Source organism: Rhinopithecus roxellana, chromosome 7 (assembly GCF_007565055.1).
Source record: "Rhinopithecus roxellana isolate Shanxi Qingling chromosome 7, ASM756505v1, whole genome shotgun sequence".
Taxonomy (NCBI): Eukaryota; Metazoa; Chordata; class Mammalia; order Primates; family Cercopithecidae; genus Rhinopithecus; species Rhinopithecus roxellana.
In genome coordinates this window covers 101,012,208-101,022,684 of record NC_044555.1, presented here as the reverse complement: position 1 = coordinate 101,022,684, position 10,477 = coordinate 101,012,208, and the positions used below count along the sequence as shown (strand labels likewise).

Below are 10,477 nucleotides of genomic sequence, written 5' to 3'. Positions count from 1 at the left end.
CTTGTACATCCACAACAATGAAGCCGAGAGACAAATCACGAAGGAACTCCCATTCACATTTGCCACAAAAAGAATAAAATGCCTAGGAAGACAGCTAGCCAGGAAAGTGAAAGATCTCTACAAGGAAAACTGCAAACCACAGCTCAAAGAAATCAGAGGTGACACAAACAATGGAAAAACATTCCATGCTCATGCATAGGAAGAATCAGTGTCATTAAAATGACCATACTGCCCAAAGCAGTTTACAGATTCAATGCTATTCCCATTAAACTACCGTTGACATTCTCCACAGAACTGGAAAAAAATATTCTAAAGTTCACCCAAAATCAGCAAAAGAGCCCAAATAGCCCAAAGCAATCTTGAGCAAAAGGAAGGAAGCTGGAGGCATCATGCTACCTGACTTCAAACTATACTCAAGGGTTACAGTACCAGTACAAAAACGGACAGACAGACCAATATAACATAATAGAGAAAGCAGAAATTATTATTATTTTATGACAAACCCGGAAATAAAGACTGCACACCTACAACTATATGATCTTCGACAAACCTCACAAAAACAAGCAATGTGGAGAGGATTCCCTATGCAAAAAATGGTGCTGGATGTGCTGGCTAGCCATAGGTTGAAGATTGAACCTGGACCCCCTTCCTTGCACCATATACAAAAATTAACATGAGATGAATTAAAGACTTAAAAGTAAAACCCAAAACTATAAAAACCCTGGAAGGCAACCTAGGCTACACCATTCAGGACATGGGCACCAGTACCAGGCAAAGATTTCATGACTAAGATGCCAAAAGAAATTCCAACAAAAGCAAAAATTGACAAACGGTATCTAATTAAACTAAAGAGCTTCTGCACTGCAAAAGAAACTCTCAACACAGTAAACACACAACCTACTGAATGGGAGAACATTTTTGCAAACGATTCATCTGACAAAGTGTAATATCCAGCATCTGTAAGGAACTTAACCACATTTACAAGAAATAAAGAATCCCATTAAAAAATCAGCAAAGGACATGAACAGACACTTCTCAAAAGAAGACCTACATAGTGCCAACAAGCAAATAAAAAAAAGGTCAACATCACTGATATTAGAGAAATGCAAATCAAAACCACAATGAGATATCGTCTCACATCAGTCAGAATGGCTATTATGATGCTGGCAAACATAACAGATGCTGGCAAGTTTGTGGAGAGAAAGGGATGCTTACGCACTGACTTTGGGGAGTGTAAATTAGTTCAACCTTTGTGGAAGACGGTGTGGCAATTCCCGAAAGACCTGAAGTCTGAAATACCATTTCACCGAGCAATGCCATTACTGGGCATATACACAAAGGAATAGTAGTCGTTCTATTATACAGACGCGTGCATGTGTATACTCATTGCAGCACTATTCACAACAGCAAGGACGTGAAATCAACCCAAATGCCCGTCAATGATAGGCTGGATAAAGAAACTGTAGTACATACACACTGTGGAATACCATGCCTCCATAAAACAGAACAACATCTTGTCCTTTGCAAGGACTTGGCTGGAGCTGGAGGCCATTATCCTTAGCAAACTAATGCAAGAACAGTGACACTGTTTGGCTCTGTGTCCCCCACCCAAATCTCACCTTGAATTGTAATTCCCATACTCCCCCCATGTCAAGGGTGGGACCGGATGGAGGTGATTGAATCGTGGGGGTGCTTTCCCCCATGCTGTTCTCACGATAGTGAGTGAGTTCTCACAGGATCTGATGGTTTTAGAAGGGGCTTCCCCCTTCGCTCTGCACTGCTTCTTCCTGCCACCACAAGAAGAAGGAAGTGTTTGCATTTCCTTCCACCATAATTGTAAGTTTTGTGAGGACCCCAGCCCTGTGAACTGTGAGTCAATTCAAACTCTTTCATTATAAATAACCCAGCCTCGGCTCTTTCTTCATAGCAGCGTGAGAACAGACTAATACAAGCAAAAGACCAAATAGCGCATGTTCCCACTTATAAGTGGGAGCTGAATGATGAGAACACATGGACATATAGAGGGGAACAACACACACTGGGGCCTATCGGAGGGTGGAGAGTGGGAGGAGGGAGAGGATCAGGAAAAATAACTAATGGTTACTAGACTTAATGCCTGGGTGATGAAATAACCGCCACAGCAAAGCCCCACGACAAACGTTTACCTGTCAAAAAAAACCTGTACATTCTGGACATGTACCACTGAACTTAAAATAAAACAGAAAACAGCCTGATGCAATAAAGATTACGACTATATTAAAAATTAAGGAAACAGGCAGGACGCCGTGGCTGATGCCTGTAATCCCAGCAATTTGGGAGGCCAAGGTAGATGGATCACTTTAGGCCAGGAGTTCAAGGCCAGCGTGGCCAATATGATAAAACCCTGTCTCCAATAAAAGTGCAAAAATTAGCCAGCTGTGGTGGCACATCCCAGTAGTCTTAGCTACTGGGGAGCCTGAGGCAGGAGAATCTCTTGAACCTGGGAGGCGGAGGTGGCAGTGAGCTGAGATAGCACCAATGCACTCCAGCCTGGGAGACAGAGTGAGACTCTGTCTCAAAAATAAAAATAAAGAATTAAAGAAACAAAATAAGAACTACATATGATACTTTTGTATCACGTGGATGATGGGAGCATCTGTGAGAGCAGCTATGCCACAGCCACCCCTGGCTCAGCCAATAAAGGCTTTCCAGCCCTTGCGCCAACACCAGCCATGGCTGAAATTGTGGGAAGGTGACCCAGAAACGAACCAGTGAGAGCGTCCCTGGGATGTTTAACCTTGCAGATTGTGAAGAAAAATGATGTGTCTCTTTCTCTGTTGTTTGTTTGCTCTTTTTTTTTTTTTTTTTTTTAAAGAAAAATAACATGTTGACTTACTGATATGAATACAGAGACTGTTGTGGACAGGTCTCTCGTGCCTTGTACCAAACTAAAAGAAGGATTGGCTTGCTAAACGTTTAAGTAGATTTATAAAATCACCGTTTGGAAAGGGGACTGTTTAGAAATAGTTGACTAGACTTCAGTCAAGGAGTTTACCATATATGATGTTATCTAATAACAAAAATGAGGCTTTTTGTCCTTCTTAATCGTGAACCGATTTGTTTGGAGTAGAATAAGTTGTTTGTTAAAGATATGACAGGAAATACACTTGAAAGCCTGACCTTTGAATGACAGTTCATTGATGACCTTTATTTCTTCATTATTTTTTAAGAATCTTTTTTGTTCCATTCCTGCAACTTAATGTTACTTAAATGCATTTAAGGAATGTCTTTACATATATTATCAGAGACTTTGAAAGCTATCTATCTAACTTGCACATAATTTTCATTTTTGGAATCCCTTTCTCTCCCTCAGGGGTTTCCTAGGAGATTTAAGGTGATATTTTTTTAACCCAGTATCTCTTGAACTTATTAGCCATTTCCAGCTTCTGAGTTGTGATTTGTGGTGGTTGTTTTGTTTTCCTTTTCTTTATTTTTTTTAAAACCTGGTCAATGTTGAGTGTTGTCATATGTTTTTAATAAAAGTGCCTTTCTGTTTCTATTGTCTGCTTGGAGGCTGTGTTATGGCCATTTCTTGTTCTCCTGATTCACGGAAGATGTTGATCAGAACTGAAGCCAGGAGCCAGACTGCCAGTTCCTTGGATGCCCAGGAGCCCTCGGCGGCCATGTCAGGGAGTTCCTGCTCAAGCCATGGTGGTTTAGCCCAGGATAACAGTAGATTCTGAGATGGTGAGTATTGTTCCACGCGTGGCCACAGTCATTCCTCTAGTATAATGGACATGGGCTCAGGAGGTGTGTCTCTCTTCAAGGATCATGAGCTGAAATTGCTAAACTTTGGGAGTTTTCAGTGACACCCTTCAAAGTGCTCACGGTGTGACACGGATTAGCTGAGAAGGGCGGATGTGCTTTTGCCCTGTGGGGCATCTGTCTGTGTAGCTTTCTCCGAGTTAGGCCACAAGGGGCGCTTAGCCCGCAGACGCCCACTGTGATTGGTTGATGAGATGCGAAGCAACGGGACCATCCAGTCACCTTCAACGCAGGTAGGTTTCATCCAATCAGACGTGAAACTGGCCCATGATGTGGAGCCATGCTGCATACCCAAGGGTCCCCGCTTCCCCGTTCCACAACCGCCATTGTCTGCTCGTGTCATCTAATGGCCGCTGTCTCCGTCATGGCTGGACCTTCCTCTGAGATGACCTCTGAGGAACAGCTGATCACCCAGGAGCCCAAAGAGGCCCACTCCACGACGGCCCAGAAGCAGAGCAAGCAGAGGAAGCGAGGGCGACGTGGGCCCCGCAGGTGCCACGCCAACTGCCGCGGGGACAGCTTCGCCACCTATTTCCGCCGGGTGCTGAAGCAGGTTCACCAGGGCCTCAGCCTTTCCCGGGAGGCCGTGAGTGTCATGGATTCTTTGGTCCATGACATACTGGACCGCATCGCCACCGAGGCTGGTCGCCTGGCCCGCTCCACCAAGCGCCAGACCATCACCGACTGGGAGATCCGGACCGCTGTGCGCTTGCTGCTGCCGGGGAAGATGGGCAAGCTCGCCGAGTCCAAAGGCACGAAGGCTGTCCTCAGGTACACCAGGAGCAAGTGTGCTCCCTCAGGAGTGCCCGAGCACCGTGGAAACCCAAAGGGACTTGGTAGAGCCACCGAACGTGGCCCAAAAGACCAGTGGCTCGCCAAGGAGGGGACTCCAGAGGAGGTTGGGGTGGGTGGTGCCCTTCTGACTTGGGGGGCATGTGGCATGTGGCATCCTGCAATTTTTCGAGCATTTTTCCCTCAGTACTAAACATTGCCAACTCTAATATAACTATAGTGCAATTTGCTTCAAGGAAAAATAGTGGGTGTTTCGTGATCGTGTTTCATTCATTTCCTCAGTTTCCAAAACCGTTATTTTTATTAGTTATGTTTCTAGGTTATCTTTATGGTGATATTATTATTGCACTGATCTTTACCTTTTTCTCTCTCATTCTCCTGTGACTGGATGGTGGAATTTTCCAGAACTTCACTATATGCCATACAGCAGCAGAGAAAGTGAATACACTGATGCAAGAAGCAAGGTAACCCTCCTAAACGTTTTCAACACCTCTCCTGTCACGAATCCATGTAAATAAGGAAATGAGGCCCAGTTGAAGTGTACATACAGCTAAATAAAATTTTCTTTTTTTTTTTTTTCTTTTTTTTTTTTTTTTTGAGACAGAGTCTCGCTGTGTCGCCCAGGCTGGAGTGCAGTCGCGGGATCTCGGCTCACTGCAAGCTCCGCCTCCCGGGTTTACGCCATTCTCCTGCCTCAGCCTCCCGAGTAGCTGGGACTACAGGTGCCCGCCACCTCGCCCGGCTAGTTGTTTGTATTTTGTTAGTAGAGACGGGGTTTCACCGTGTTAGCCAGGATGGTCTCGATCTCCTGACCTCGTGATCCGCCCGTCTCGCCCTCCCAAAGTGCTGAGATTACAGGCTTGAGCCACCGCGCCCGGCCTCAACTAAATAAAATTTTCAAGAGTCCATTCATTTTCCAGCTTCCTCGATTCTGAAATCACTACTGCAGTTTGTTCTTTTTTTGCCCTGAGGATAATCTTTTCATTTCTTTTTAAACAGAAACCTTTGTTACTTCCAGGTTTGTGTCAGTAGGCCTAGGGTGTGTCCACGGAAACGGCTCATGCCCTAGTGTTTAGTGGTGCAGCCAATGAGTGACTCGCAGTACAAGAGCAACAGTCACTGTCACAATGCAGGGGGAGTGACCCAGGCTGAACCCACAACAGCCTTGCACTGATATGCAGCCTGGTTATTGGAGGGACAGGGTTGTGATTCTTTACCTGATGTTTTTGTTTTCAGTGTTTCTAACCATGGTCATTTAAGGATATGCATCCAAAGGCAGGAGTAGGATATGTTTCTTGCCCCTAGCATCAAGTTTTGCAGAGCTTGCTCAGCCTTTATGAGAAGTCAGATAATGCTTATTTCCTCAAGAGATTTGCATATTAATATTCATGTTAATGTTCATATAGGTTACCTTTCATTGTGTTTTCTTCTGGGTCCCAAGTCTTTGTACTTTTAGCACTTTTTCCTAGAAGTGTATTGCTGAATTCAAGGTAGCTGCTGACTTTCCCATTGCTTTTGTTTTCAATTGATTTATAGCTGCCGAGGATTTCAACAAGAGAACATACTCTGGAATTGTAACTCACAGGAATTTATTATGTTGTGCCTTGAAGCTCGACATGTGGCCATTTTTGTCAAATGTTTCTCGTGAATTTTGAAACATCACATAAACAACCCTTCTCCTTTATATGTAGAAACCAGTAAAGGGTGGCACTCTCAGTCAAATCGTGAAATGAAAGCTGGATAAATGACAGAAATCAAAATTTTCTTGAGCCCATCAGAAGTGGGAAAGACACACCCCAGAGGGCCCAACCCGTAGCCACACAGATTATTCTACCTTTGTCAGAGGACAGTTTGGTCAAGAGTGAAATGGGGGCGTGGCAGGATAGTAGCCAGAGCTTCCCTGAATAGTGCGGTTGGGCAATGTGGTCAGGTCACCTCCAGAGCTCCACTTGGGATCCATAGAGAAAGGATGGAGAGCCAAGAAGTCCCCTCATCGGGATTTCCTACTTTGTTTTTTCAGAATATTAGAAAAGTGTTATGAAAGTAGTTGAAGAGAAATGCTCACTGCACAAGGAGACCAAGAAAAAGCCCCATGAAGACAGCAACAACTAAATCGCTCTGGACGGTGCCGCCAGGTGATCCTACATGTCTGGAGCAACACTTTGAAAACCAAAGACACTTGGCAGAACCCTGTTCCTATCCAGAAACAGAGCTGTGTACCTGGTCCAAAGCACCACATCTCACTGAGTGACTTATTTCTCATTATGCTAATTGTTTTGCTCTAAAGCGCCAATCTTTCTGTCAAATGGGATGTACAAATAAATTTCTAAGTTATCCTTGCATGTCTACTGGGTAATTTGACGTGTCTTTTTCTGAAACCATATCTTTTGGGATATTTTACCCTGGAGCGTGTGTTTCCCATTTGTAAATTCAGATATGAACGAGGAGAATTAGTAAAACAGTGTTGACAATGAACTCTGATTGGGCTGTGGGGAGTGAAGCGTGAGAGTTCAAGGGGACTGATGCCTGTGAGTTATAGGAAGAAAGAGAAAAAGGCTGCTTTGGTGTGAAGATTGGCAGAGGAAGCTCACACATCTGCTACAGCATTTCAGGGGATGATTGAGAAGGGGAACCTAGTGAGCAATCGTGATGTCAAGCTGTAGCTTACTGAAAGCGCAAAGTAAGGGAAAGAGCTTTATGGCTTAAACAACAAATAAGAAGTATCAATGTACGGAAAATAGGATGAATAGGACAAACATAGTCCAATCAATATTTTCATCAGCACTCCCTGTACCATGGAGTTCTTTTGTAAACATGAGCAGGGACCCAAAGACAGTACAGAGAAAACGAGATGAAAAATTTTAAGGAACATTGCCTATTCTCGGTTCCCTAGAAATAGAATCCCACTTGCTTAGATTTGTCTGATTCTTCTCTTTTTCAGACTAGAATCTTTTGTTTTTGGAGACCTTCATGCCTGGCCTCTATGCATCCTGGGGATGATGGAATGCTGTCCGATGGAGCAGCACAAGCTCCATTCGGATCTGTGTCAGCCAGTGAGTCACCTGCAGCCGAGGAGCTACAGCCCAATGTGTGATCAGGTTTCCCAGTCTGAACTCGGAAGAGTTAGTTGTCCAGGGATGTTCAATGGGAGATGAAGGGGAAACCTGTGATTAGATGGGTGTGTTTCTTTGGTTCTACGATGGGTTGTATGCTTTTAATGCTGTTGATGGAGGTGTATTTTATTAGTTTTCTAGGGCCGCTGCAAAAATATTCCAGAGACTGTCTGACTTAAACACTGTGTGTTTTTCATCTCACAGTTCTGGATACCTATTGTCACCTTTTTGTAAGGAGAGCAACCCTGTTGGGCAGGGTCAACCCTCATAACTTCCCTTTAACCACATGACCTGACTAGAGACTCTCTCCAAATAAGGTCACATTCTAAAACACTGGGGACCGGGACTTCTTCCTATGAATTATAGGGAAACACAACTCCATCCATAACAGTACATCTTCTGCATCCACTGCACGGCACAAATTAACATCCTCACATAGAAAATACATTCATTTCATCACGACATCCCCAAAGTCTTAACTCACTCCAACATCAGTTCTCCAATATCTCACCTGATAATCTTCTGTATCTGGAATGGGTGAGTCTCCAGGTATGACTCGTGCTGAGATGGGAAGTTTCTCCACCACTGCACCTGTGAAGCTAGACAAGTTATCTGCTTCTGAAAGACAGCTGTGGGACTGGAACCAAATAGGGCTTGTCAAACGAACAGCAGGAAATCTGAAAAACTACTGGAGTACGTGGGCCCTAAGCACTCTGAAACCTAGTGGGAGCAAATTCCATTACATTCTAAGGATGGAAAAGATTCTGCTTGGGCTCAATGGTCTGTCCTTCAGGCCCAGTGGGCTAACAGCTTCACACCCTATGCCCTGGGCAGCGGGGTGGGAGCTCTTCCCCCAGCCTGGGCTGCTTCAGCCCATCCATCCCTCTGAAACCGAGGAGGTGAGACCAATGCCTGGAACTCAGGAGGTGACCTCTGTTTCTGGGACCAAGAGAGAGACGTCCCAGTCCCCTAGTAACGTGCCCCTGGTTATTGGGGGCAGTGACGGCCATGCCACCCTCTCTTCCAGCTTTGGAGTCCTTCTTCCCTCTCTGGAAAATGAAGAAATGGTCACAGCTGGGTACCCCAGTCAGTTCCTTTCTTGCTGGTACAATCCAGGAACACTAACAGCCTCCTTTCATTTCATGCCATCCTTGTCCCCGTTCAGTCCAGTCTGGCAACACTTTTCTGGTATAAAATTCTCAAAAAATTGTTGGCTTCCCATGGAATTCACATGAGTCCAGGCCATCAGACAAGAAGTTGTCTACAGATCTTCCTTGATAATTCATATCTCCCCTATCTGAATTCCTAACTTCTGCAGAGATGGTTGATTGGATCCGTGAGACACATGCCTCTCCTCTCAGGCTAATGGTTTTCCAGGCACACCCTCGCACCTGTTTCCAGGACCAGGTATTGGCATACTTTGAGTACCTTCTGAATCATCCAGTGCTGGTTTCCTTCTCCTCAGTGCTTCGTTGGCTAATTTCTCTCTCTTCTCTCCCATTTACTATACGCATCTAGGAGTAACCAGATTAAATCCTAAATACTTTTCTCAGTGTGTCAGTGTGTTGGCCAAGACTCCCCCTGGTCCTCCTAAGTGTCACTGAAAACTCAAGTCACAAAGGCAGATCCATAGGACATAAGGCGTACCAGCTTACTCGAAGTGTATCCTCAGGAGCCTTTAGTGTTAATAGCCGAAGATACATGGGAAACAATCTATTTTTATGCGTCGACTCAAAGGAGTACGGACAGCTGTGTAGAAATATGATGGGACAAAAAGGCTATGATCTCATGCTAATAGACGGAGTCGGGGAAACCCGGCAAGGCCTGTCCATCTAGACTCTGCTTGGTCTATCTGAGCGCACAGTCCTTCCTCCCGGATATGGGGCAGGACACCCTCTGGAATGGGGGTCTTGTGACTTCCATTCAAACACGATAGGTTAGATCATTTCTTCATGGACAGTTTTTACATGAAAATGTGGAAAACATTACAATACCGTCTCTAGGTTTTGTGACTATCTTTAGAAAAAAGAGCTTCTGGTTTCAAGGACCCACCTTTGGGAAGAGGGTTTCTGGTCTCTGTGTTTAGCCCCCGGGGCTGAATGAGACTGAGAGACAGGAGGACCAAGAATGTCAGAGAAAATCTTCTTCACCTGAACTACTTCTGAAGCCCTCATTTTGGGATATTGGGCCCTGAGCTCCAACGCTAGAAATCAGCTACATGGGCAAGTTCATCACTTAGAATTTCTACTTTACTCAGAGACCCTCAGAACACAATACAGCCCAAACCTTTGCCACTGTAAAACTAGGATTGCCTTTCCTCATGCTTCCAGTAACCTCTTCCTAGTCTCCGTCTGAAAACACACCACAAGCACCTTTAATACACATAGTGCTAGCAACATTTCTGTGATCATGATATATGTATTCTCTGAGTCAGAGATCCTTTCTCTACAGCAAAGAATTCTTTCTTAACCCTCGTTTCAACTGCATTTGGTGTTCATATTTCCCCCTGCCGTTTCCTAAAGACACTCTAGGCTTCTTGTGTCATGCGTGTCAAAACGCTTCCAGCCTGTATGCGTTACCTAGTTCCAAACCTCTTCCAGTCTTCCAGATGTTCCTTATCACATCACCCCACTGCTTGGCCACAGAATCTCTAGTAGTCTGATAGGGATATTCTGACAAAGTACCATAAACATGGCAGAATAAACAGCAGAAGTTTATGGTTTACATTTAGACAGGCTGGAAGTCCAAATCAACGCGCCAGCTGGGTT

The 10,477-nt window shown here is 44.7% G+C and overlaps 1 protein-coding gene across 1 annotated transcript; it reads left to right on the top strand.

Annotated features, from left to right (window-relative positions):
- The first annotated feature begins 4,084 nt into the window (after positions 1–4,084).
- LOC115898589 (histone H2B type W-T-like) lies at positions 4,085–5,038 on the top strand. The gene is made up of 2 exons (XM_030933533.1): positions 4,085–4,575; positions 5,002–5,038. Exons 1-2 carry the CDS (start codon positions 4,085–4,087, stop codon positions 5,036–5,038), a joined length of 528 nt encoding a protein of 175 aa, XP_030789393.1.
- Positions 5,039–10,477: the final 5,439 nt, after the last annotated feature.